General features: G+C 49.1%; 4 protein-coding genes across 11 annotated transcripts in view; 1 reads left to right on the forward strand and 3 right to left on the reverse strand.

The window, feature by feature from the left end:
• LOC125956478 (hippocampus abundant transcript 1 protein) overlaps positions 1-19,543 on the reverse strand; it is a 28,372-nt gene extending 8,829 nt beyond the window's left edge. For 7 of the 8 annotated variants that reach the window (XR_007469179.1, XR_007469180.1, XR_007469181.1 and 4 more), the window contains exons 1-4: positions 19,152-19,543; positions 18,368-19,075; positions 10,307-12,215; positions 1-2,352 (exon numbers count right to left, since the gene is read on the reverse strand). The exon at positions 1-2,352 is cut by the window's left edge and continues 211 nt beyond it. Coding sequence is in view for 5 of the 8 variants with exons in the window: in XM_049688393.1 (XP_049544350.1) it covers positions 1-683 (683 nt within the window). In the remaining 3 variants the exon portion in view is untranslated. The remainder of the gene's footprint in view (positions 2,353-10,306; positions 12,216-18,367; positions 19,076-19,151) is intronic. The other variant, XM_049688396.1, reaches the window with a different exon arrangement.
• Positions 19,544-21,050: 1,507 nt separating this feature from the next.
• LOC125953793 (ribosomal L1 domain-containing protein CG13096-like) lies at positions 21,051-22,886 on the reverse strand. The gene is made up of 2 exons (XM_049683572.1): positions 22,066-22,886; positions 21,051-21,992 (listed from the first exon to the last, which is right to left on the reverse strand). Exons 1-2 carry the CDS (start codon positions 22,821-22,823, stop codon positions 21,104-21,106), a joined length of 1,647 nt encoding a protein of 548 aa, XP_049539529.1. The 5' UTR covers positions 22,824-22,886; the 3' UTR covers positions 21,051-21,103.
• Positions 22,887-23,110: 224 nt separating this feature from the next.
• On the forward strand, positions 23,111-23,715 carry LOC125958373 (28S ribosomal protein S14, mitochondrial). The gene is made up of 2 exons (XM_049691663.1): positions 23,111-23,264; positions 23,334-23,715. The coding sequence occupies exons 1-2, from the start codon at positions 23,199-23,201 to the stop codon at positions 23,655-23,657; spliced, it is 390 nt and encodes a 129-aa protein (XP_049547620.1). The 5' UTR covers positions 23,111-23,198; the 3' UTR covers positions 23,658-23,715.
• On the reverse strand, positions 23,672-26,735 carry LOC125958372 (probable RNA-binding protein 19). Its single transcript, XM_049691662.1, has 4 exons — positions 26,616-26,735; positions 25,510-26,550; positions 24,249-25,447; positions 23,672-24,166 (listed from the first exon to the last, which is right to left on the reverse strand). The coding sequence occupies exons 1-4, from the start codon at positions 26,649-26,651 to the stop codon at positions 23,782-23,784; spliced, it is 2,661 nt and encodes an 886-aa protein (XP_049547619.1). The 5' UTR covers positions 26,652-26,735; the 3' UTR covers positions 23,672-23,781.
• Positions 26,736-26,883: the final 148 nt, after the last annotated feature.

Here is a 26,883-nt window from a genome sequence, read left to right on the forward strand (position 1 = left end):
ACCGTGGTTGCTTCGCTGACCGGATTATCCACGATGTGGACACAAGCCATCCCATCTGGTGTCGGCGCTTCTGCTAGTTCACTTCCTCCGCTACAACCATTGCCCAGGTCGAAGCCATTGAGACGCGATTTATTGGAAGAGATGGTTGCCGTCGTAGCGGCCGAGTGTGTCAGCATTGACGAGTCTTCATCGTCCTCGTCCTCATCATCATCATCCCGGGCGATCGTTGCTTGCCGGCTGGCATCGTCCTGCTGCTGTTGCTGTTGGCAGAGTCGCAGTTGCTGCCGTACACGTTCTCTTTCCGATGGTTCGATATCGAGCATACGGCAATCCGGCTGCTGCTGGCCCATCGGTAACGATCTGTTCCCGGCGATCATCGGTGCACATTCGCCAGGCAGATCGAAACAACTGCTACTGCGGCTATTGCTGATGCTCAGATAGTTGCTATTCTGATCGTCTGTATCAGTGCAGCTATCCTCGGCCACTGGAAGATCCGGTGCTCCTCGGTCCAGTCTGGCTAAAACCGGTTCAATCCGGCCCCCACCACCACCACCACCACCACTCACAAACTTGCTTCTATCACAGACATCGGCATCACATGCACTCCCAGCGGATCGCGCTTGGCCGGAAAAGCCACCTCCGGTCCGCTCCTCAACCGAATTTCGCTTCGCAGAATGCTCCATCACTTGTACTATAATCGTTTCCCGTTCTTCGTGCAATTACTCCGCGCCACTGAATTGACTTTCTTCTGACGTTTTCCTCTCTCTCTCGCTGTCTCTCTCCTTCTTGACCACCTTGTCCACGTTGTGCTACGATTGCCTTCAGTCCCTCTACTCCTGCTGCTGCCGCTCGTACTGCTCCCTGCTGCCAACCGGAACGATCGATGTTGTCCTACACCGATCGACACTCGCTAGTTTCATCAGATTCTGCGGTGCGTTGCCAGCGATGCTCGAACACGTGTCTGCAACACACTCCCTCGTACTTCCGCCACTCGTTCCACAACAACAACAACAGCAACAACGGTGATAACAGTGAACACACCGAACAGGGATCATTAGAACAGCAGCACACCTGTGTCCCGACCTAGTCTGCGAATGGGCTATATGCTTGCGATCTACTTCGACCTTCGCACAGACGAATGTCTCGCGAAAGAGTGAGAAAGTGGACTGTTTATCTTCTTTTTTCCACTCTCGGTGATGATTGCCAAACAGTACGCCAAGCTGGTGCTGATCATTCACCCAAAGAGTGATGCTGGTATGGTGAGATCTCCCGTTTCCCGTAATTTCCCCGGCACAAGCCCCTTCCTGGGAGCCGGTTAACAGGGAAAGGACGTTTCTAAAAGGTTTCTAAAATTAACAACGAACGCCGGTAGCAACCGACCACCAACAACGCCACGCTCGCTCGTTCGCTCGCTTATGTACTTCTCGCGGATTTCTCGCAATTTCGGTCAACCGAGCACGCCAAATGCGATGACGGACGGACGGACGGACAATCTCTCTTATCGGTAGGTCCTGCACCCCTCCGCCAAGGGGAGGGGGGGGGGGGCGATGGGCGGTATCTAAACTGGCAGCTCTCGTCGGGAGGGGGTATGGTACTCTTCTCGTTCACTTCTGCCTTCTTTGTGGGTTCAGAAAAATAGAAATCTCTTTCAGCAATTCAGACCACCAAATGGAACTCTGTAGGTGGCCAAAAATCATAAGTACATATTACTGTCTCAGTTTCTCGCCCGTTCTTGCGTAACTATTCACTCGATGTATGAGGTATGCGCGTCGCTTCGTGCTCGAGGCTCTTTTCCTTCGTCTACACTGGAGCACGATATTGTGGCTAGCAATCTAATGCAGCAGTTATGGCAGCTTTCGCACGTCGGAGTCCTGCACAGAACGTCGAGACACGATGCAAGATGATTCAGAAAAATATATAGAGATTTGCTTGCTTGGTTGCTCGTTGTTTGGCTCTGCCTCACTTTCAGTCCTTTAAATCCTTTTTTTCCGATGACAGCTTTGTACGATTGCTTCTCCTTTCTATTCTTTCTCTCTCATTCGAAGTCTTCGAGGCGAGGTCGCAAAAAGTATAACAGATGATGGATAAAGCTGAATGCGTTGAACGGCACTTGCGTTCCTGCGGTAGTGGTAGTAACTGTGTGTATTTTGATAGGCACTAAATTACGGAAGAAAACTGGGGGTTTTCACGATCGATTGCAGCGTTTCTTGCATAAGTGGAGAAGAGTGTCCAGGGTTATCAAGATGCCCGTTCTCGCGCCTTTGCTTTTGTGTATTTTAAACCACCGACTGTAGCACCCTCTTTCATTAATGGCTGTATGTTCCTTCGCTCCTATATGGTCGGTTTGCTCACCTAGAAGGAGAAAGTATGGGACATATTTTGTGAGGTTTTAATCGATATTCAGTGCGCTCCGAGCCAGCGAGTGAGCGAGTGAACGAACCAGCGAGCTAGAGAGAAAGAGAGCGAGAATCTAGCGACTAGGATGGCAACGGTAGCGCACGGTTACCTTGAAAGCCCTTTTACACTAAAAAAGGGCTCCAAAAAGGTGTAGCTTATAGAAACAAAGTTAAAGTCCACGAGGAATACACATTAAACATCCCCAGATTGGTCGTTCCTCGGAGACAAGCAAGTGCAAATGCACTCAAACAAGCTGGCTGCATGCATAAAACATCCCAGCAAACCCAGATCAGATCGCGGCAACAGCGCACGCACGTACGACCGGTGCCATGGAAACTGATTTAATCATCATAAACGTACTGCTACTTCCTAACATAAAATTGTTAAGTACCCGATCACATCGTGACGGCTCCTACATTAACGTCGCGCCGAGTAGACGCTAGTAGAGTGATGATCCGATGGCACAACCTCAAATCAAATCAGCAAACCCCATCGTCGTCACGTCATTTTCGCAATGGCAAACGGCAATCGGTGGTCCAATCGATTCACGACTTGCCGTGCCGCGGCTTACTTATGATCTCATCATGCGCCATTAGCAGCACATCATCACGGCTCCTCGCAACCACTATAAACGGTTTTGATGCCGCTTAGTGGAAAATCCCACTGGAATACAGCAACTACTGTGTGTTCCCGGGAACACGGAATGGGGACAGGTACGAAGAGGCACGAGCAGCAATGGAATTAATCAAAAACTGAGCTCACAAGTTTCATCCGGTTTCGCTGGTCGTATGGTCAACACACCGGATGGTGCGGAGGGACCACCTAAAACCGCACCAGCCAACCGGGAGCCAGCACATTCGCTTCAAAAACACACGCACGCCCGTGAGGTAAGCGCCGCTGTTTATGCGCCATCGTCAGGGTGGCCACAAATGGTACACTGCGGAACGACAGTGGGCCCACCAGACCACCCCGGGTGCTGTACTTACTGTGCGAGCACCTGGAGGACGAAATCGATCGAAGGCGAAGGCCAAAAAATTTGCAAACCCCTCCCCGGGCGCTGCGACCATATTGTAATGCACCAAAATCGTCCTGGGTGTAGGTACACGGTGGTCCCCACCGAGCGCGTGCTTGACCAAATGTCCGCAGCATGCACCACCATCAGCAGCAGTAGCAGCATCATCAGCGTTCATGATTGCCATCGTCAGTGGCGTCGTGTCGTTTGTGTCCTCATCGTGTAACACGCAACCCCTCCCTGACCACCAGCACGTCCACGGTGCACCAAAATCGTAGGAGCAATCGAATGGAACAAATCGTGCTGTAGATTTGAAACTATTTTATGTATAAGTGGCATGTTTTTGAAATACTTTCAACAAATAATTGCCATGAGCATATTTGCTATAAATTTGAAATGAAGACTAAACGATCGATCGATTTGATAATTCGGTTAAAGCTATAATACCCAAACCGAAAATCACACAACAATGATCAATACCAGTGCGGAAACCGAAAGCGAAAAGCAGAAAAACAACCAACTATTATGTTTGCCAACTGTACATCATGTTAAAGAATCCAGAGTATCATTGCAAACATGAGAAGAACCAATTTCAAACACGAAATATACTCGCAGGAGGCCAATTGCTTTCCTACCGCAAAGTCTTGAAATCAAGTCGTCCATGGCCCGCCATCATCTTGAAGCTGCTATACGCTCTGCCCAGCCCTGCCAAGGTCTACTGTTTCTCTGCCAAACTCTGCCTTCTTGGATCATCTCAAAAGCAACCCCACTTGGGATCAAAAGCACCGAAATGTCTAAACCAGTCACAGGCCGTTCCGTGCCAGGGGTTCCAGTACTTTATTGTTCCGCCGGCGGCATTCACCAAACACGTAGACCGTAGAACCTTACGGAATGCTGACTTTCAGAACAAAAACCTTCCCTTTGGAAAGCGGTCCGAAAAGCGGCAAAGATTCCATTGAAATTGAAGCCAAGAAAACACCCGTTCGCCTGGTACAAACATTTGGCACAAACAACGCCGTCAGATATCGGATATGGGCTCAGTGGTGGGCCGGACCTTAGAGGGGGACCTCTAAGGTCCCTCCGTTTTCCTCTTGAGACTCCCCATCATCATTCACCTCCCCGCGAAAAAGGGCAGATCAAATTTCAACGGAAAGCTTCAATGTCGTCAAAGGCCACGGTCTGGTGCGTGGTACGATTGTCTCGACCTGATCGTTTGTTCGTTCTTCTTCCTGGAGGTACTGATAGCAGTAGCATCGGCAGCAGCAACAAACACCCTTGACCCAAAAACTCGGCGCCAGCAGCAGACGATAAACGATTTATGATACGCGTGGTTTACGTTTACGGAGCAGAGTTTCTGTTTTATGTGCGCCACGGGAGATGACCAGACCATGCCCCAGCATCAGCAACATCATCACGACGGTCCAGTCCGAAGACCGATCCCTCCTGATAACAGAATGGTGGCAGCAATTTTGCAATTTTGACGGATCCGTCAAACAACTTTTGGGTCAAACAAACCACGCGTGGTCGCGCGACTGGTGCGTTGTTGGCCACCGGATGATGCGTAGTGAGCACTTGATTAAATGGTCAGCGCGAAATGGCGCGCCCCGTTCAATGGACACCACCTCATCTTAAGTGAGTTTAATTGAGTTATTTTGAAACAATCAACTCTGCAGCAGCAGCAGCAGCAGCAATTGTGTCGTTGTGTTGTGCGTTACTGATGTATTTAAACCCCCGGATCCTCATCACACTCTCATCGTACCTTCTCCTTTCTAAGGAGCAATCATCTGCTATCAAAAACCAAGCGATCAGCATATCTCTCGCGACCCCATTAGCATACATGCTACTGGCATACATCGCGATGAGGTCATGCAGCTGCTAGTGGTGCTGCTGGAGTGCGCGCTTCCACCTGTGCTCATTAGCACAACTGTGCCAGACCCTAAGGCTGGCAGCAGCAAAGGGCAATTCAGTGCTTTTAAGCAGATGAAGCGCGGCGAACGAACCACCATCACAGGATGTGGCTAACGGATGGCGGAAAAAAGGACGATTTCCTGGGAGGAAAATGAAATCAACTTGCACTCTTCCGTTCCATTCTGGAATTCAGCTCCCTGTGTAAGGCACAGACTTCCTCGAACTTTTTGGGCCACAAATGGTTGGCCAATTCTTTTCTTTGCGAGCTGCCCCCTTCTCTCGCTACCGGAGTCGGAAACTGGCTTCTTCTAGCGCGTTACGTCCTTCACTTCCATTCTCTACGTTCTCGCTTTCTCTCTCTCTCTCCCCCTCTCTCTCTCTCTCGACAAACGCCATGCGCATGCCCGCTCTCTGTTTTGGTCTCGTCTCGAATGGAATTCCGATGGAGTTGCATGGTGTGCCGCTGTGTGCGGTGTTCCATTCGGCCGACAGGAAAGGGAAAGAGGGCCTCTTGCATTCCCTTGGTTTCCCTTTTCATTTCGTTCTCGCTTGCTCGCTCCCTCCCGTCGTGATGGAAGTAATTTACAACAGCTGTCGACGTCCGATTGTTCAAGGTCCTTGGACACCCGCCCGGGTGGTCGGGCAACTGGCCGAGTGCACATGTACCAATCCAAATTGATTTGTACCTTCGCGCACCTCCGCGTTGACGGCAATATCTGGACTCTCGGGGTTTTTTTTTCTTTCACCCCCAAGCATGACGCCATCAATAGCGCACACGACCCCGGTGGTGGCCATATTGACTGGTATATGCTTTCCCATCGAGATTAAGAGCGAAAGAACATGCGGTTTACGGTGTTCACTGATTATAACATTACATTTTCCAGCTGCCCAAAGCTACACAAAAGCACACAGACACGGAGTGCCAAATATCAATGCGTCTACCATTCGCTAGCAAAAACATAAACATTTTTGGGATGGTTGCGCTGCGTGCTAGCATGCCCGCATTATGGTAGTCATTCCGGTGATTCGCAGCAAACGATATTGCTGTTAACGCCAGAACGCGTGGCCAGAACGGGAAAAGAGGAGCTTCAACGGAAAGGTATTTTCCAGCTGTGGAGAAAACCATACTTTTGCTGTCGTCACCATCGAATCGCCATCCAAAATCGACCCAACATGAACCGAGTAGAGTAGCGTGATCGGTGCTTTGGTGAGAAGGTGTGCTTACGACTTCGCAAACAAGACACAACAGCCAACACCCTTCGAACCGGGCCGCGTCCTATAAAACGACCCACAACACAAACACACAAACATATACTCACGGACAGACGGAGTGAAAACCGAACCATCACCATTTTTGCATACGCGGCATCCCCTAGCATGTCGTTCATGTTCTCCAGTCCAGTGGAAAGCGAGAGATACCGAGGATAAAGTAAACATTTCCCACGCTTCCCACGAAATTTTCCTCCAGCCCAGCATGTAATGGAATGGCGCTAGGAAGGTGCCTTCTGTTTTCTTTCGCCTAGTGCAAACCACGGCAAACGCAAACAACATGTCGCCTGTGCTACCGTTTGTGGCGCAACTTTCCCATTTTCCAGAACGACTTCTCGATGGTGATGATCCTGCTGCTGCTGCTGCTGCTCTGTAGATCATTTGATTAATGGTTTAACCGTGACAGTTTGGACGACTGGTGGCCCTTTATTTTTTTAAAATTTTAAGACAATGGAAAGCGACCACAAAGAATGGGGCGATGCTCATCCGCAGAACACTCACACACACATACACGGTAGAATTTCGCGTGTTTCGTGTGCGAATCGTAAAGCACCAGGCGCCTCCATGGCAGGAAAGGAGCAAACCGAGCGAGAGATAAAAAAAAAACGCGTTCATTGCACTTCATTCCTGTTCTTTTCGTTCGAACCATCAACCGTCGAGAACTTGCGACAGTTTGCGGTCTGCTATTGCGGACAGAGAGAACAGAATAAAACGCGAAGAAAATGGCACCATTCAACGAATTGAAGGAAAGAAATCTGCGCGAGTTTTTTTTCGTTTCGTTTTCTCGGATGCCATTTTGCCATTTTTTTCTTCCTTTAAACAACATGCTATTATTAGGTTGCTTGCCGCTGAGAAAAGAGCCAAGTCACCAGGCGACCCAGTACTTTGCGATGTAAAATGATAAATACACTCCCAAAAGCACCTTCCCTAACGGTTCGGTTATGATGGCACCCAAGAGCTGGCTATTTTTGCTTCACAACGGCGGCTCCTTCCATCATCCGCGTCCAAGTGTCCAATTCAAACACCGAGAGCACGGGAGAGACACCGAGTCGGAAGGTGTAAGCCGCCAATCCAAGATAAAGCGTGGATTCGCTTACCAAGTTTTGAGCTGAGAGGTCCAACAGTGCACCACACACCATTATACGGTGATGGCTGTGGTATGAAGCGTTCATATCCAGCAGTAAGGGAAACATACCAGCTATCCGCGAGGCCAGCGACAGAGGTGCTAATTTTGTGCAGCCCGCTGGATGGGGCTGGCAACCAGTACTGGCTCGTCTCGCTCTATCTCTCTGTCTTGCTTCGGCACATTGCCAGCACCACAAAACAGGGCCACAGACATCGATCTTCGCTGGAGTCCTGAAGCGTATATGTACCAGTCTGTGTGTGTGTGTGTGTGTTTTGAAGATAAGAGTTTGGTCAATATTGACCGAAGCTATCGTCGTGGTAGCGTCCAACGTCCACAAAAGACTCCAGGCGATCTCTGTTCAGTTGCAAACACTGGGAGAGGGGACGAAAATGGTAACACGGTGGCCAATGCAGTGTGAATAGCGATGGAACTTTCAATCCCAAAAGTAAGGTGAGGAAAGCAGGTTCTAGAACGCGGTGTCAAACACGATGTGGGTATGTGTGTGTGTGTAGGTGGGTTGCTGTTGATTGAAGGAGGAATAGCAATTTATGTCACAAAAAAAAGAGGAAAAAAAACTCACAGCAAGTGAAAATACATTGCTCATTACTTATACATGGAGATTCATTACTTATACTTTTGTGTAGCAGTAATGGTCACAACGAGGGATTAGCGATGTCCGGGCTGATGCCCGGCGCGGTATGTAGATGGTGATTGCGCACTCCTTTCACCACGGGAGCGTTATGTTTCTCTTATAACGAGAGCTCACGTCTCATGAAATATGCAGCAATAAAAGCATAAAGTCGGGCCCGGATAGCTCGCACCACGGATAGTGGTAGCACACTACAGGACACTCTGGCCTTTTGGGGGGAGGGCCATGAATGCCGAATGGAAATGAATGTTCCAATGACTCTCGGCCGGCTTCTGTTCTAGCGTCCAATCCAAAAACAAAAACCCACAAATACCTTTATTAATGGGAATTAATTACATTAATCAAACTCGAACCCATTGCTAACTCCGTAGCGAGGACAAGCGCAGAACAGTGAAAGGGTCAATGGTAGCATCCGTCAACGAACCGACCATAAAGAAATGAACAGCTTGTGATTGATGGTTCCGAATCCCAAAATCAATATCCACCATCCGGTGCGTCTGCACCAAGCGCAGAGCGAGCCTACTAGGATACGTATGGCACCGGGAGACTTCAAAGTAGCAGTCACCACCGTGTACCACCATATCATGAGGAGGTGGTGGTCTGATGGTTGACGACCTAGACCTTTGCAAGCGGCCGGCAGATTAGGCGACTCATTATCGTTGACAGGAGTCAACAGGCGCGATGATACGGACCAATCGCGCGTTGCTCGTACGACTGACCGCGTGACGTGCATCATTTGAACGCATGTTTGGCTTCTTGCATCCGGCGTCGCAGGTTCATCAGCATCGGAGTACACGCGTCAACATATGCCGTGTGCAAGCCCCAATCATACTATTATGTAATGCTGTCCATTTCAGTACAGCTTGACTGCAAACCTTTCCAACTCCAAATGCAGGGTGCCTTTGGATCTGCTGTTAACTCATCTTGTTTCCACCATTCTTTTGCAAGCAATCGCGGCAATCGCATTGCTGATTGGCAGTTTGGTGGCGATGCGAGCACCAGCTAAAAAGCCGTTGACCACAGCATAGGCGGTGTACGTGTGAGCTCTCGGTTACATAATTAAAGCGAATGCCGGTGGTGCCACCTTGGCTGCAGCCAGCGACGCCATCAGAGACGCCAGCGATTTACGCGACGCGACACCGTTCCGTTCCGTCTCCGATCGAGCCAACGATTCGGAAGAACACTCCCAGAGCTTCGATATTGCTTTCTTCGATTTCGATTGTCGCCGAAGAGCGGCGAAGGGGAGAAACGTGTCTGCGGAACCCCGAAACTGAACCGCTCTTCGCCACGCTGAAGGCGCAGTAAAACCTTCGGCTATCCGATTTCCCGAGGTTACGAACAGGGATGCGACGTTATGCGAAGCGAGAAGAACGAAGGACGTGACCCGACGACAAAGACGACAAACGAGAGCCAGGGAATGATGGTTACTCTCGCTCAATATTTCTTCCATTGGGCACTAGGGTCGGGCTGTGTTTGGAGACAAATCCCCCTCACCATCACCCTGCCACAGTCAGTGAGTCTCGGTTTCTACTTTTTGTTTTTATAATCCCTGTGACTCATCACTCCACGAAGAGCAAATGGTCCCGGCTCTCCCCCCTTGCTTAATAGCCGAGCACCACTCAGCACGATCTAGCAGGCGCCCTTAAAGGACATTTTGGGCGAAAGGATTTCGCTTGGCTAAGGAATATCGTAAGCTATCAATCGAGCAAAAGCGAATTCTTTTGTTTCTTGAAAGGATAGCACCATCGGGAATATCGGGTTCACCATCCAAAAAAAAACGTTATATAAAGGACCGTCGCGTCACTTATGCTACACCAAACCAGCATTGCCCTAGTCCTCATCTGTATAGCAAACCTGCACATCGCACTCTCTTTCTCTCTTTTGCTATGCTCTCGCTCTCTTTCTCGCTGTTGCAAAGGTTTGCTGCTCGTCGGTGCATACGTACTCTGGAAGGTGTTTGCCGTGTGGGATCATCCCTCGGGCAGGATGTCGGTTGCCGTGTGGGACGTTTCTGTGCTGATGCTGTGTTTTGCATTGCTTCTGCTGATACTCCTTTTCCACCTTTGCCCCAAACGAAAACACACACACAAACCGTTTGCCGTACACGTTGATGGTTCAAGGAGGAGACTTTGGTTCGGTTTTCGTTGCCACAGCAATATTATGCCCTTTCTCACTGGGATGGCTCGATAACTATAGATGTTGTATGTTTTCAAAACTCGATCGTAGTGTGCTGTGCACAGCGAAATCCGGAACGAACAACGGTAGTGAGACTGGAACTGGATGGACGCGAAGAATTCAATCAAGCAGCACCTTCTCTTGCCCACTGCCACATTTTTCAGATTATTGTCGCACTGCGTGGACTTTGGTATGGTGTAAACCTCCCGTAATTCTCTCTTTTTTCTTTTCTTTTCTTATTTTCCTAAATTTTCAGCTTTTCGTCAGCTCCAACTTTGGTGTAACACGCGGATAAGCGAACTGATGGATACGGGCGATTCTCCGGATGGTTGGTTGCACTACTTTAAAGCAGAATTGATCTGGTGGTACCTCACGAACTTGCTTTTCTCAACAGAACACACACTCGGCGTATACACTCACTCACACCCTTTACAACGTAGCAGGCACTTTCGATCGATCCTGCCACTATTGCTGCTGGCTCGGTCTACTGTGATTACTTGCGCTTGGAACTTAAAAACGATTTTTGTTTTTCGATCCGAGAATACACGGGCAAAGAAAACTGATTTTCCCGTTTTCGCCACCCCACAATCGGGTCGGAATTCGCTGCTGGCGCTACCAAAAATCCACCATCTTTTAGTCTCTCTCTCCGTCTCTCTTTCAAAACTAAATAGAAACCAAAAACACGGAGCAGAGCCTGCTAGATTCGCGTTCGACGGCAAAACACGAACTGGCGAGCAGCATTATGCATCAACATCAGCAGGCATACGGAGCGAAGCGTACGGTGATGAGCACGGCAGCAAGCTTGCTAAGAGGGTTTTGCTCGCCAGACAACACCATACATCGATCGTGTGGTGGGACACCACGGGACCGAGAGAGCGCTTGTGAGAGATGGAACCATTTTCGATGTACAAACATAGCTAAAGATCGGCCGTTGGCTATACAGCGGGATTACAGCTGACATAGGTATTCCGGTTCGATTCTCTCTCACTCTCTGGCTGTCGCCGGTCGTGCAATGGTACCGTGAGTATACCCGAAGACACACGACCGGCGAGCATCACAGGATGCGAACTGCTAGTGGACTTATCGTTTCGACGGAGATTTTCCCCCGAACCTGATCAACGAGACGATAAGAACACACAAAACGGTAAGTATCGACCAGGCGGTCGGTTGCCTTTTGCTCGAGTTTTCGAAGCAAACGGTTCCGCAACCGGAAAATAGATGAAACATTATGCCGACGATTTAATAGCTTTTCGGAGTCACAACCGAGCCGAAAAAGAATTACCCGGTGCTCGTTCCATCGTTCTATCGGCACGTAGCACAAAAGCACATGTTGTGAACGTGTTGGAATAATGAAAACACAGTAGCCGGAGTGTGCTTCACATACCCGACTGGTCGGTCGCGGTTATCGATTCACGTGGTAGACCCCACAGGTACAGCCGCTTCGTACAAAGTAGCGCTTCTTGGATTGGGAGGAGGTATTTTGAGACACGGTCACTGAACACATTGCTGGAGTCTTCTGTGCAATTTTGAAATCACGCGTTCGGCTACATGCTTACACACTACACAACATCTTCCTCCTCCTCCGTCATCATCATCATCATCATCATTTCGGTTAGGAAATGTAGATCTGGCATAGCATCATCATAAGCGGTATTCAGAGATACTGTTAGTTTAGTTACCTGCAATGAGAAGAGAGATAAAATAACACAAAACAGATTAGGAACAATGTCTCTTCCGGTTCTGCCAGAATAGCATCGGCGCCAACTCTGATATCATAGATGAATATTCATTTATCTTATTATACGCGTCACATCATCAACAACTCGCTCGCTAGGGCTCGGCTGATGGTTGAATAACAACAGAAACCCCAAGTTTTAACTTAATCAAACCCCTACCCCCCGGAGAGGAGAAGATAATGGGGCACAACTCATTTGATAATTACACAAGCACCACTCGGCGTAATCCATCGGTATGCAAATGCCAACCCTAGGCAGCAGGCAGAACCGGAGATCCGCTGATGCTCGTTGATGCCGCCATCATCATCTCGGCCACCTACACACAAGTGCCCCCTTCTAATCAGGGCGCGCCTAGGAGCCAAGCAAGATTCTGCGATGATCTCACACTGTCTGCTAGAGGTTTAATTGCCACGCAAATCCGCCCTAATGGTGGCCACATGACTGACGGCGACGAGCGCGAAGATTACAAATCAGCACCAACCGAATGAAACCCGAGATTGTGACCCGGATGACTTGGGGGACTTAGGGGATAACGTGGCCAAGGTCTAGAAGGGTAACCTAGCGCAGCGCAGGGGGCTACGAACGTCCCGAATACGGTTGACTGCTACTGCTGCTGCTGCTGCTGCTGCTGCTGCTGCTGCTGCTGAGGTCAGCCATGTCCAAATTTGATTTGCCTCGACACATCCGCGAATCCGCAAACACAAAGCATATACATAAATAACCGTTAGCGTACCAGCGGCATCGTGTGTCACCTGTACCGACGGGTGGAGCGTTACACGTGCCCTCACCCATGCCAACCGTACCGCCCGTTTTTTGGGGTGCTGGGTGATCGGTTCAAACGCGCACCCGTGTGCCATGAGTAGACAACGTCATCGTGACCAACATGTGGTGCCGATGCTGGAAAAAAGGTATAAAACCAAAAGTCCCACACCCACTCAAAAACACAAACACACACAGACATATGTGCACCACTCCTCCTTCTGCAACTCACCCACAATCAATTGTGTTTCATTTAGCTCGTTGACGTCACACGGTCGAGTGGCTCTTGCAAAGGGGAATGGTGCTGCAGAGCGTACCGAATCGGGGCCAGAACAACGTTGCGAGTACAACGGTCGGTCTGCCACCACAACGCCACAATCGTGATCTATCGTTGGTAGATCGGTTAAGATCGTCTGCAACGGCGAGGTCGAAGAATTGTCGTTTTGCTTGAGAGGAGAGACGTCGTGCCCACTCGCGCTGCACTGGGGAACACATCATTGCTCGCATAACCAATCAACGAAATGTGTGCGATTCATCAGACGCCATTTTCTGTATTTTTATTTCATTCCTTTTAATTGTTGCGATCTAACGTTGCCGTTACTGTTGTCGTCGAATGTAGCCAGATCCTACAGATTGAAAGTAGAAGTGTAAGACACAACGGCAACAACAATTGGCGTTACCAGCTCTGCACAGTACAACTGGGACATCGCCACAAGCGTAACGATGCAAATTCAAATCAAATGGACAATTGGATGCAGTTTGCTTCCATATTCCCCGCGCGACACTCGCTCATGGTGCTTCAGAGCATTAACGTTTTGCAGCAAGTGCACGATACACGAGCTCCATGGGGTTACTGCTTTCGCACCGTCCAGCTATGCAAACTCTTCGAGAGATCTTCGAGAGCCTGCAGAGCGTTGGTCATAAGAATGCAAACTTATTTATAGAGCAAAGTGGCAAACCATCATCATCATCATCACCATCATCGTCATCTTCCTGATCACTTTCAATTGAATTCAATCAATATGACGCGCTCGCGCTTTCCGAGGATCCATGGAAGTCTCGCTACTACATGCGATGTTTGGATACTGAACGAATGACTTCAGACCTGGTAATACGCGCGTCATGTCCAGTGGATAGAAATCACGTGTTGAACTAACACCTACCACTCGCTCGCTATCAACCCTTGAAGTAACCGCCCTTGAAGTAATTGATGCTAAGTTTAGCACATCTCTAGGTACCGGACCGGTTGGTCAGTAGCAAACCATTTGCACATCCTAGGACACCAGATGTTCAGTGCAATGATTTTGAAAAATATTTATTTAGTGTCTTTTAGATGGATGGAGATTGTTCAAGATCTTGCTCCGGCTGTACCGTAGCTTGAAATCGGCGACTAAAACCAATCGAGACATCCTTAACGACGCTCAGACGCTTGGCTCGGAGCCCCGAGGGGAAAGTGCTAGTTCACGATAACGATAACGATGATGATATCGGTCGTGTTTAGGAGAGATAATTGAAAGATCGAGCGGATGAAAGAGGGTGTGCTGTATCGATTGAAAAATCACCAGAGCTCTCACATGAAGCGCCATCCATCACAGACGCCACATCATATCCGGACGGACACGAATTGAACTCGTTGACTGGTCATCCGTCCATCTAGACTCTGCTATCCCGGAAATGGGGGTCCGGTTGGTAAGGACCATGTGTCTCGCCCCTGGGACTTGTGACTTTCCGGTGACGAGTGACAAATCGAAATAGAATGATCGTCGGATAGAATAAACCAATGTTCGTTCAATTGATTTTCGGACACTACGGTGACCCTTTACCATTTTGCCAAGTTAAATATCACGCGCTGTTCATCGACTGACTGCTTACTTAACGAGTGGGCTGATAAGTTCGTAGGTGAGCGTGGAAAAACTGTTGAGATAAGTTCTCAATTTGTTTATGTCTCTTACTGAAATGTTCAACAAACTCATTTTTTCTGAACTCATCCTTTTCTGAAAATTAAAGTAAGTCTATAAAAACTACCAAAAAGAAAATACTACATGACCTAGAATTGGGCTATGGTATAAAATTAGAATTGAACCTGTAATATAAAAGGCAAAAGTCAAATCAAAGCAAACCTTTCAAGCAACATCACATGGTATCACATAGTAAGCTTTGAGTGTTATGCGTTTATTCTTGTTTAGGACCAAAATTTAATTCATTTTACAAACAATTTGCTTTGTGAAAGTATTCGATTACTTAAATTCAAGTAATTTTACGAAGATGTCGGCAATCTGTTACGGAAATCGTAAAGTATGATTTGCTTTTAGCCTCAAAACTGGCATCCATTTAAGCGATTACTTCATCAACGAAGATAAAGGTAAGGGAAATTAGAGTCAGTAAATAGTTTTCCTTAGAGTAAATCTTTTTATCACGTCACGTTACGGCTTCAATTTATTTGGACAAATGGTTATATTTTATTGACTTGCAAAAGTAGTTTTCCTCCCGCTTTTTCAAACCGAGAAAAGTTATATTCTCCTTAATTAATAGTCGGAGCAGTTGTCAAATGTGTGCACGGATCTTTTCATGTTTCAAGCAGCCAACAAACTTAGTAAACCCGACTTTTGTACATCAAATAATTGCTTTTTTAAGCAGGCATGATAGAGAGAGGGAGATAGTGAACGCACGCGTTCGTGATGAAATTAAAAGGTCACGCAATGGTGCAGAGCAATTTTGCGCGGAAACAAAATATGTAATTAGCTTCTTATCACCGCTCGTGGGGCCTTCGTTGCCTGTATTTCACAATAATTTGTTCACATCATCCGTTGGCCGAATGTGAAACAGAATCAACTCGAGAGCGCTTTTTCGTGTGGTCGGGGGGTTCCTCTTGAAGTCCAACCCTGACTTAACCTGGGTCAATCCTGTTAGAAAAACCAAATGCGATGTTTTATGTTTCGAGCGTGCTGCTCAGCACCAATAGCGGGCATAGAAATCTCTTCGGGAATTCCCTTGATTATACCTATACAACAAATGTTTACGCAACAAGTACGCTGGGTAGAATGCTTGAAACTTGCTTGATTTTAGATACTTTCCGCTGTTCAAACATATGCAAGAACACCCTTTCACTCCGGGAGTGTGACACAACAGATAACAAACTTCAATTAACTGAAATTGAGAGTTCCAGTACACCTCGCGCTTGGAACGCTCGAAACCAGTCTTTGGAAGTCCCGGCTTATTATGAAAGTTTTCTGATAAATTGAGACCATTTGTAAACTCATAAACTGTCCCAAAGACTGATTTTAGGGAGCGAGCGAATCGAAGGGAAGGGACAAACAACAATACGAGCAAACATTCCAGCAACAGATGGTGCACCAATTCGGAACAACCACAAACCGACCAAACGTTGCGAGATGACCGAAAGGAAATGGCCGGGTCCGCCGGCCGGCCGGTCACCCCGGTGTTCCGCTTCTTTTGGTCACTGATCCTTTGGCTCGTAAGCTGTACCATAATCTCAGCCACATGTGACGCACCTTGCGTCACCTAAACGAAAGAACAACGAGCACAAAGACGATGGACCACAGAGGCAATGTGGAGCAAACCACAGATTAGTAGTGTTTGTACACCAGGAGCACCGAATTTACGTAATGCCAGGCGCGGCTGTGGCAGAAGAGAGTTGGTTTGTATATTTAAATCCCCGAACTACCAGGAGCATTTGGCAGTAAGTCCCGTACATATCAGCGCGGAAATACGGTGGGTTTTCCAAATAAATAACAGTCTTGGATTTACTGTGGTGTGGGGCATATGGCAATGTGCAGGGCAAGATTTTCTTCATATTTATTCAATGTTATCCAGCGTAAGCAACACCCATTTGTCCAGAATGTCGAGCTACAAAGTATGGAAACGTTTAAGTTAATGTTAAACACGTACACAATTTAAATTTTTACCACCAGGGCCAGGGCATTTACTGATAAGAGCTTCCACAAACATGCACAAACTGTTACAATGCGCCAGTTCGTTTCATTAACAATGCAATGGCAACGACGACCACAATCGGACCCTGACATGCCTCTAACCAACCACCGTGGACTGCGCGAAATGGGTTGTCATGGCATTGGACAGGTAATGCGAGACTCCTCGTAGCACAAAGCTTACAGCATCCTTCTGGTGCTACCGGCATTGAGGCCATCAGCCCCAAGCGATTTGTGAGGTTAGATGGCCCAAAACTCGACCACCCATAAGACGCGAGAAGATCATATGCTGGTGTGTGCCAAGGGCCCACCACGGTCAAGTTCACGGTTGACGCGCCCGTTTACCGCGATCAGCTGACGATAACCGGGGATCGTAAACAAGCACGTACGCACCCTCATAGGAGAAGTAGAAAGTAATGCCTCGGTATGTTTTATGCTCGTGCTGCGTTTGCTCTTGAAAACACATACACCGAGATCCGGTTTTGGGCTTCGGAACGGTGGAGACGACGAGCGAACACGATGACGGTGGTTTGTTGGGGAAAGTGTTTTCGATTCGCTCCGGACAAGTCCGGTTTGGAACAACAAAAAACCGGTTAGTGACGCCAAGGGAATCTGGCTGCCCGAGAGATCTCAATAGATCGATTCGGTAATGATCGCTGGCTGCTAATCGACAGATCGTGCCGTGGGAAACCGGAACCCTAACCGGTGTCCACTGCTGATATCTCACATCTTATCTCACCGCGCAGTATGGGGAGCTTACTAACAACAAATATAAGACGCCATGCCATGTGATGATGTGCAGAGACCACACGCTCAATGCAAATCGCATTAGCGAACACACGTACTGGCCGGCAAAAACCGCCTTATTATGTTGGTGGTTCAGCTGCTGGCCGGCGAACGATTGCGACGAAAGGTAGACGACAGCCAGGCATTGGAACGTGCGTTTGTCACATTTTCGCAGGCCACTCGAGCCACCAAGACAAGCAGCAGCAGCAGCAGCACGTCCTGTTGCTTACCGAGCGCCGCAACCACCGCCATCGCCATTAATTCGATTGTCGACCACTTGACGATTTCAAGGCTTGGCCTTTACGTCCCGCACCTTGGAGTGTCTTCGAGTGGTATGGGCTGCGTTCAACATGTATGACCGGTAGTACAGTGAACCGGTTTTTTTGGGGGAGAAGGCTTCAAGATACGCGGACTCTGACACACCGACCTTGGACTGCAGATTCATTGACAAAAGCATCCGTAAGCGTCAGTGACTATTTTCCGGGTAAATAATGCAAACTTCGCTTCGATCAGGGCACCTAGAATGAACGACGTGGCTTTTCCACTTTCACCAGTGGCCACTAGATCCGATATGTATACAGTGCTAAGCAACCTGCTTACCGTTATCACGCCGTCCTTGATGATGGCCGTCTTGCGGCTCCGCAGCACCATGATCGGCTTTCTTAACGATTTTTTCGTCATTTTCCGCTTCGGCCGACAGCCACCGGAAGCACGTGGAAGAGTAGTTGATGGCACTGTTTTTTTGCACAAAACCTAGCCAAACACACCTGCTGGGGTCGTGCGCGATAGCGTATGATAAGAGCGCGGTGCTCGAGAAAAGTGCACAACCTGCTCAGTGTGTGAGTAGATATGGTTCACCGTTCACTGCCACATTCAAATGGTCACGCAACCTAGAACACACTCGCGGCGACGACGACGGCGCCTACTACTGCTGCTGCGCCTGCCGTGTGCCGTGTCACCACTGGCACTGTACACTCGGTAGCTTTTCGAATCCGCCCGGAACCAGCGTCCCAGGGTACACTTTCGAACTACGGACTCCACTACAGGATCCCGTTGTTGTATCGACCGTTAACGACCTTTACATTCAACACAATTGTCACGGCCGGTTGGGTGGCGGTGGTGTATGGGAGGCCCTTCCTGCATCGCACGCCATTATTGTCACCTCGCTTTTTTGCGTCACTCGGAATCACCCGCTCATTCCCTGCAACACCTGCCGATAACTTCCGCTGCTAATCGTGTGACGTGTGCGAGCGAAGCGCGGCGCATTCCGCGACTCGCTTCGCGTTCCGTGACGGGTTTTATGAGGGGCTGCAAGACACAGAGAACAACGAAACCGAGACTTGAAGATTCAACCCTTCTAGAAAACCGCGGTCCGTGCACTTACGTGTTTGTGACGCTCTTCAGCTCCACCAGTTTTCTATCTTGGCCACTAGGATTCACGGGTCTATACCCGTGGAAAGATGCTCTGCTATGCGTGGGAAGATGTGTGGAGGGATCACCACAAACGATTTGCCTGTCCGCTGTTGCTTGACTCACACGGAAGGGGAAACCTTCAACTTCCCGCACTCTTTCACCGTCGCACCAATAACTCGCGGGTTGATGGACACTGGAGACGGGGAGCCCTCCGCCTTCAGCGGGGTGTTTGTGGTTCACCTTCGGCGGGGCCACGCACCTCGAGCATACGCAAATTTCGTGCAGGTTCGGTTCGCGACACTTTTTGTGGATGCTTGAGCAAAATGTTTTAATTTTTAACTTGGCTTGAAGCGCCTCGCGGATTTCACGGCTTCTGCTCGTAGCACAGTTCTGCTTAGCTGTCACACAAGTATGTATTGTACGGGATTGCACCGGGGTTTCCACACTGAATGCGTAACGCAGCGTGCGTAATGTAGAAAAAGTGGTATACGACGGAAATGTTTGATTTTGCCGTTGAACACCTGGAGAAATGAATGTTTTTCGGTTGTGTGCGACCATCGTTAAGTGCCTTGGAGTAGTTGGAAAATTCAAAAACATTTTCTTATCCTTTTAAACATAAACTGCCCTTTTATTTAATCTAATCACCATCGCTTATTCCGCTTCAGCAGTAATTTGAGTGCGGTTTTAATCTCCTCCTCGTTCATACTTTCAAAATCTTCCGCACGAAATGGAAAAAATCGGTTGTCGTTACCGTTACCTATGCCACCTGCATCGCCGTTACCACCTGTACCGCCACCCGTCCCTGCTGGCTGGGCCTCCTCTTCATCATCATCATCGTCATCATCGTCGTTCCGCCGGTGCCGATTAAGATACTTCCACAGGAAGGCACCGAGCACGGCCGTATTGGCGATGGCAACCGATTTTAATCCCATCAGTATTTTCAACGGTACGATGAACGCCTGTAGCAGCAGCACCGGAAGGGTTACGATAGCTAAACCGGCAATCAAATACTTGAGCGCGTGGATGATCGATGTCCCGATACCGGTCCAGCTGTGGTCCGAAATGCTGATCGACTGGACGGCGGGCGAGAGGTCGGGCTTACATAGCTTTCCACCACCGCCTCCACCACCACCACTACCACCATTTGGCAAGGGAGGATGTACGATTTCGCCATACCCGGGAAACAAACTGCAATGAAAAAGTCATGATGCACGAAACGTGATACACGTGGGACACACGGGGCCAACGGTTGATTTAACGCACTCGTCTCCAGCTGCATCCTCGTAGGTGTAATAGCGTACATTCCGCTTGTTCCTGGACTCATCCACATCTCTAGTATCTTCTTGCGGGTCTAGACTATTACCACGGATAGCAGCATACACGGACGATAGCACTACATCCTTATCCATCACTACGGTCGGTGAATGTAATGCACCGGTTGCTAGGGAAACGGTGATCAGAAACAGCACTGAGTAGATCAAGCTCATCGTTGATTGAATTGTTACACGGGACTAAATCTGGAATTACTCCCGACTCTTGCTTTTATAAGATTCTCGGTATTCAATTAGAATACGATGGCAGTAGTTCACCTGCCCATCCGACCAGCTGTTCGACCGTTCTAAGCGGATTAACTCGATTGGCGTAGAGAATCGGAAGGGAAAAGAAAACGGTTCTAGCTGACTTCATCATCTCTGCTTCGTACACGTAATCTGTTTTGAAATCATCTAAACGTATCGTTTTTCTATTAATAATTGCACAAAGCGATCGTTTAATAAACTGCTTGCTAGCAACTATTAGATGATGAGATCAAGCCTTAGCCTTTTTCACGGGATTAAATTTTTACAGATATGTTTGACATGGAACAACGTGCTCGTAGTAGACCATATACGGAATATAAATCTTTATTTGAACTTAAATGAACAATCAATTCATTTCATCATCATCATCATCTTTAGCGTTTTTGTTTACCTTACGTCGTAGCTTCCGCACTTCAAAATCGTCATCATCCAGCTCCGAATCATTGCCAATCGAGTCAGCATCATCTTCCGCCGGCACTTCCCGTTTCTCTTTCTTGCTGAGCCTTTCCAGTCGCGCCGCCACACTCTGCACCGATCGCACCACACCATCGACGATCATCATCTGCCCATCGGTAGCTCGGGCAAGCTTAGCATTCTGCTTCGCGACGAACTGTGCGCGCGGTCCTTCGATCTTCGGTACCGGCACTAGATTCGGATTGATCATGCTCATGTACAGCAGCAGCGACTGTTTGCTGGTCGATGCCGTGGTCACATGAATCGAGGCCACATTCAACCAACCACCCGGGAATTCCGTCTTGAGTCCCTCGAGCAGTGCCATACCATTCTCCACTGCCTTTTCGATCGGCATCCAAGTGGCCGCAAACTTGATCTCCGTCGTAAGTCCGGTATTGGTGCGACCATACGTAACCTTCCGCAGTGCCTTTTCAATGTTCTCGGCCAGCTGTTCATCATCTTCCAGCACGACGGAGGTTGGGTTCTTCTTACGGCGCGTAAAGTGCGTACCCAGCGCACTGAACACGTGACCGGCGATACGGGCATCGACGAGGAAGCGCTCGAACCGGTGAACCAACTTTCGTCGCATCTCATACTGCTTGTAGTCCTGTTTAAGCTGCTGGAACGGGATGATCTGTGTGACGGTCGTTACTCCCGCTTCGCGCAACTTGTCCTGCCAGTGGCAGAGCGTGTTTTCATAGTCGTACTTCCGGCCACGTTCCAAATCCTTCACAATCAAGCAAACATCATCCTCTTTGCGTAGAACCGCATGGGGCAGTGAGCTGTTAAAGGGAAGGGAAAGTAAAAGGCATTTTAACCTACGATCATCATGCAAAAAAAATCGTTTAAGCTTACAGGCGACAATTGCGAGTGGGGCAATCGGGAATCTTAACCGCTGCAATCTGGAGCGCAAATCGTAGATCATCGCCAAACAGCTTCGCTTTCTCATCCTTCGCAATCCGCTTCTGCAGCTCCTCCAACACCAGGCGGAAGATTTTCCGTGAAACAAGCTCCTTTGGCACGAGCGCCAACGTTTCCGGGCTCGCTTCCGTAGGGACCTCTCCTTCACCAATGATGCGCTGCGGTACCACCGGAATGATGCGCTTCTGGGCAGCCTTCTTCTTCTTCGCCGCACTACTGCTCTTCTTGGCCTTTGCTTTGCCTTTCTGTTGCTTGCCCTGCTGCTCTTGGCCCTTCAGCGGAGGTAGCACTTCGTTCTTGGCCTGGGCTTTGTTGGCCTGCGCTTTGTTACCCTTCTTTCCCTTCTTGTTCTTCTTTGTCTTCTTGCCGGCCGGTTTGGCGACAGTTTCCACCGCACTTTTGGCGGTGTCGGCTTGGGGTTTCTTTACCGCGGGTTTCGCTTTACGTTTCACGGACAGAGCCTTCTTTTCGGCGAATGTAAGCGGCACAGTAGCCCCAGTGTCTGCTGCCGTTGCTGGGGAAACCTTTTTGGCCACTTTCTTGATCGCCGCCTTCACCTCCTCGGGGGCCTTCACCAGTTCTTTGGCCTTTTTCGGCTCCTTAGCCTTGACGATATCGGCCTTACCTTTCTTTAGGCCCAACAGTGCCGATTTACCGGCCTGTTTTTGGGGTTTCGCCACCTTTGCCTTCATTTTTGTTCACAATTTCCACAATTTTTAACGGCGCAGAACACGCCGTGAAACGCACGTGTTTACCGGATTCCAGCGTGTTTTGTTTCGTGGATGACGTTTCACTGACAGCTGCACTGGGTTGTTTACAGAGCACGGTTGAACGGAATCTGGGAAAATCAGGGCGAATATTTCGATAAAATTAAAAGAGTTTCCATTGAGTTCTAATTGGATCTCTTCAAAATTATTTTAAATTTGTATATTCCAACTATTCCTCACGGAATCTGGCCAATTCTTTTCAAACACTGCCTCGTAAACGCGCCGGCTTTTTTGACAATTCGTTATGTAAGTAAACAAACAAATTCCGGAATAAATTTTTAGAAATAAAAGTCCCAAAAAATGTCCTTCTCGGCGTTACTAACCCGTTTCGTCGTGGCTGGCCAATCTCTGACTGGTGCCGGAGGTGTAAGTTCACCGGACAGTTCACTATCAGTGCTCCAGAGCCTAATCCCCGCTTTTACCCTGTGATTGCAGTTCCAGCAGGTGCGCCACAAATGGGCTGATTGGCGGATGATCAAGGATCACAAACGGCGACAGTGTGTGGTGCAGCATGCGGACGCCAGACTGAGGGTAAACGCACTACGCAAGAACACGGTACTGCCGGTGGAACTGCGCGAAGTTGCTAGCCGTGAGATTGAAGCCTTTCCGCGTGACTCTTCGTTGGTGCGGGTTCGCGAGCGATGCGCCGTGACCTCACGTCCGCGGGGTATCGTCCATCGGTGGCGAGTTAGTCGTATCGTTTGGCGGCACCAGGCTGACTACAACAAGCTATCCGGAGTACAGCGTGCCATGTGGTAACCATGTGGCATTCTGGACCCTAGTTTATCAGTAAAGTGACCCCCTCTTGTATACCTCAAAAAGTGTGTATTTCATTTTAACAAAACGTACGAACGCTCTTATCGCATACGGAAGATTTGCTAGCTTAGAAGGCTCCTCGTTCCTCACCGGATCCATCACCGCCATCGTCGTCTTCGTCGTCACCGTGCTGCTGCTGTCGCTGATCGGCCGCCGAGCTGACAAACTCCGCCGCATCTTGCACACCTTTGCGATTACGTTTGGCGGCCGTACTTGACTGACCGAACTGTTGGGCCGTCCGTTTGCGTAGCTCCTCCACACCATCATCCGGTGCAGCCCATTCCAGTACCAACCGGCGACCGTAAAGATGCGTACTGCGTCCGAGCGTTTCAAACGCCCGCTTAGCATCCGGTTCCCGAACGAACTCGACGAATCCGAAACCACGGTGACTTTCGTCCGCGTTCGCCACCATCTTGCGGGGCAATCGAAGTACCTTAATATCGCCAAAGGGTCTGAAATTAATCCATCGGAAATAGGGGTTAGTAAAAAAGAACAACTCAAACGCAAACCAACACGAAATCCACGGTGCCATACTTGAACAGGTCCCGTATTTCCGACGCGTTCGCCTGGAACGGTATGTTGCGGACGAGAATCTTGCTGCCCGTCTGCTTCGGTCCTGCCTTGCTCTTCCGGGCTTCATCGGCCGCCGTTTTGAGGACACGATCACTGCGGGCAAGTTCGATCGGTCGCCCATCGATCTGCACCAGCTGAAGGTTCTTGAGCGCGTGATCAGCCGACTTGCGGTGCTTGAATTGAATAAAACCATAGCCACGGCTTTCGGTAGGACCACCGCTGACCAGATTTTTTGTCCGTACAATCTGTACCGAATGGATGGGTCCAACCTTACGGAATCGCTCTTGTATCGTTGCCTCAACCGTTTTGAAGCTAAGGTTCTTGATGAACAGTGTTGTGCCTTCCTCAGGTTCAGTGTCATCCTCCAAAGGTTCTTCTTCCTTTTTGGGCACATTCGTACCGGCAGCAGCGCGGACTGTCTCCTCATCCGGCGATTCCTTAACCGTTGAGTTCCCGTTGCTCTCTTCCTTCACCTTCTTCACATCATCCGGTGCGGTAGGCGATTTGAACGTATTTTCGGGCGCCCATTCTAGGTACAGTGGTTGCGATTGAAAGTTTGTGTACGCCAGCTTCTTAAATGCTCTCCGTGCCTCACTCGGGTCCAGGAACTCCACGATTGCGGTAACACCACTCGGTGGTAGCACGACACGGCCCAGAATGCCAAACTTTTCAAACATCTCCCGTAGTGCTTCTTTTGTACACTTTGGGGCCAAATTTTTCACCAAAATTAACGTACTAGAACGCTTTGGATTGGGTGCGTCAAAGGCATTCAGCTGGATGCCATTGTCCTGGAGGAAGCTTTGCATCTCTAGTACCACTTCCGTTTCACCGAGTGCCAACCGAACCGCGGCACTGGTGCTACCCTCCGTTGACATTAAGATCGCGTCCTTTGATGTACCGTACTTTTTGGCCATCGCGACAGCTACCGCATTCTCGCCCATGAACAGCGTGTTCCAGTTGTGTGACGATTGGGCCTGCTTCTTCTGGGTTTGTTCCTTCTTGCGCTTGAAATTCGAATCACCATTCTCACCCTCTTTCATATCCTCATCAACCTTTGCCGGAAGAATATGAAACATGCGACCTTGGAGAAACGTTCCATTCAGCTCGCTGTATGCCATGACGGCGTGTTCCGGCATCAGGAAAGTAACCGTTCCGAAGCCCTGCAAAAGGATGGAACGTTAAATACAGAAAACATCCCGAGTTGGTCGCGCCGCCTACTTACCTTTAGCTTGCGTGTGTTGGAATCGATCGGTACGTCTACCTCTACCACGGGACCGTACTTTTCGAAAATTTCACGCAAATCCTGCTCCTTCACCGAGTAGGCCAGATTACGGAAAAACAGTTTGCCCGATTCGCAGATACTTTCGCTTGGCACATTCGCACGCTGTCGTTCCCATTTCGCTTGCTTGGCACGCCGCTCGCCGTTCTTATCCTCCCCCGACGCGGCACGATTGTTTTGATCGGTAAAGTTCACGATCCGCACCTGCTTACCGCCGAGAAAGCTTTTGTCCATCAGCAGCGCCTTCTCGAGTTCAATCTCCGTCTTGAACCCGACGTACGCAAAACCCTTGTTCTTCGGAGGGATGCGAACGGAGTAAGGTTTGGCAGTTTTGAAAAACCGCAGCATATCCTGCCGTTTCGTAGTCGCCGGTAAGTTTCGCACCTTGGCGACGAACAGCGTTATCGCGGGTTTCTTCGGTTCCGCGGTCTTCACCTTCTTTCCCGTAGACTTTTCGAACTTTCCGCCCGTTGACTCATCACCCGATGACGCCGGCACACTGGGTGTCTTCGTTGTGGATTCCGCTTCGGACTGTTGGAATTGATTATCCCACACGAGTTTACCGGCGCGCTTGTGCGCTTCCAGGAACTCTTGAAACTTCGGATCATTCTGGTGCCGCTCGAGAATCGTCTTCGCGGTCGGAGCTTTCGGTTTCTCGCCCTTCCCTGCGCTGGACTCGGTATTATCGTTCTCGTCAGCCGATTTACTACCATTTTCATCGGACCCCGGGACCGGTTTCTGGGCGTGTTTGCTCCAAATTTTCAGATTCTTCGTTTCGCCCAGCGCAACACATGGTGCGACGGAGATCTTCGAGGTGCGGATGAAGGTGTTGTTAAAGTGTTTGATCGCTTTCGCTGCCTGCTCCTCGTTCTCGAACCCGATGAAGCCAAAGTTACGGAATTTGCCTTCTGGTGTGTACTTCAGCTGGACGTCGGTTATGATGCCGCACGTGCTGAAGTGGCTCTGCACTTTCGCCTCATCGAACTGGAAAGACCCGTGGGGAGGGATTAGAAAACGATGGGAGCAGAACAAAACCACCTGAAACTTACCCCATTGGGGAGGTTTTTCACAATTATTCGCGACATTTTCTTCTATTTTTTGCGTCTTACATTTCCGGAATAAATCGCTCGCGAGATCACGTTTTCGGAACTTTTGTTTATTTCCACGAGTTTGACATGTTTATTTCTTTTGACGTTTCCTCTGTCAAAATGCCCTGATAGCAAACTTTTATTGTGATTTTCTGATGTTTTTATTAATTTTTTAATATTTATAAGTTACTTGTAAAATAGTTCCCTGAATCAATGTATTGTCGAGAGG

The sequence above is a fragment of the Anopheles darlingi genome, chromosome 3 (genome assembly GCF_943734745.1).
Source record: "Anopheles darlingi chromosome 3, idAnoDarlMG_H_01, whole genome shotgun sequence".
In the NCBI taxonomy this organism is placed as follows: Eukaryota; Metazoa; Arthropoda; class Insecta; order Diptera; family Culicidae; genus Anopheles; species Anopheles darlingi.

Excerpts from the sequence above, each read along its gene's own strand:
- LOC125953793 (XM_049683572.1), bottom strand. The coding sequence starts at position 22,823 with ATGAAGGCAAAGGTGGCGAAACCCCAAAAACAGGCCGGTAAATCGGCA. Across the intron at positions 21,993-22,065 it reads CCCACTCGCAATTGTCGCCT|CTCACTGCCCCATGCGGTTC; the intron begins GTAAGCTTAAAC and ends TCCCTTTAACAG.
- LOC125958373 (XM_049691663.1), top strand. The coding sequence starts at position 23,199 with ATGTCCTTCTCGGCGTTACTAACCCGTTTCGTCGTGGCTGGCCAATCT. Across the intron at positions 23,265-23,333 it reads CTCTGACTGGTGCCGGAGGT|TTCCAGCAGGTGCGCCACAA; the intron begins GTAAGTTCACCG and ends CTGTGATTGCAG.
- LOC125958372 (XM_049691662.1), bottom strand. The coding sequence starts at position 26,651 with ATGTCGCGAATAATTGTGAAAAACCTCCCCAATGGG. Across the intron at positions 26,551-26,615 it reads TGAAAAACCTCCCCAATGGG|TTCGATGAGGCGAAAGTGCA; the intron begins GTAAGTTTCAGG and ends GGGTCTTTCCAG. Across the intron at positions 24,167-24,248 it reads GAAATACGGGACCTGTTCAA|ACCCTTTGGCGATATTAAGG; the intron begins GTATGGCACCGT and ends GATTAATTTCAG.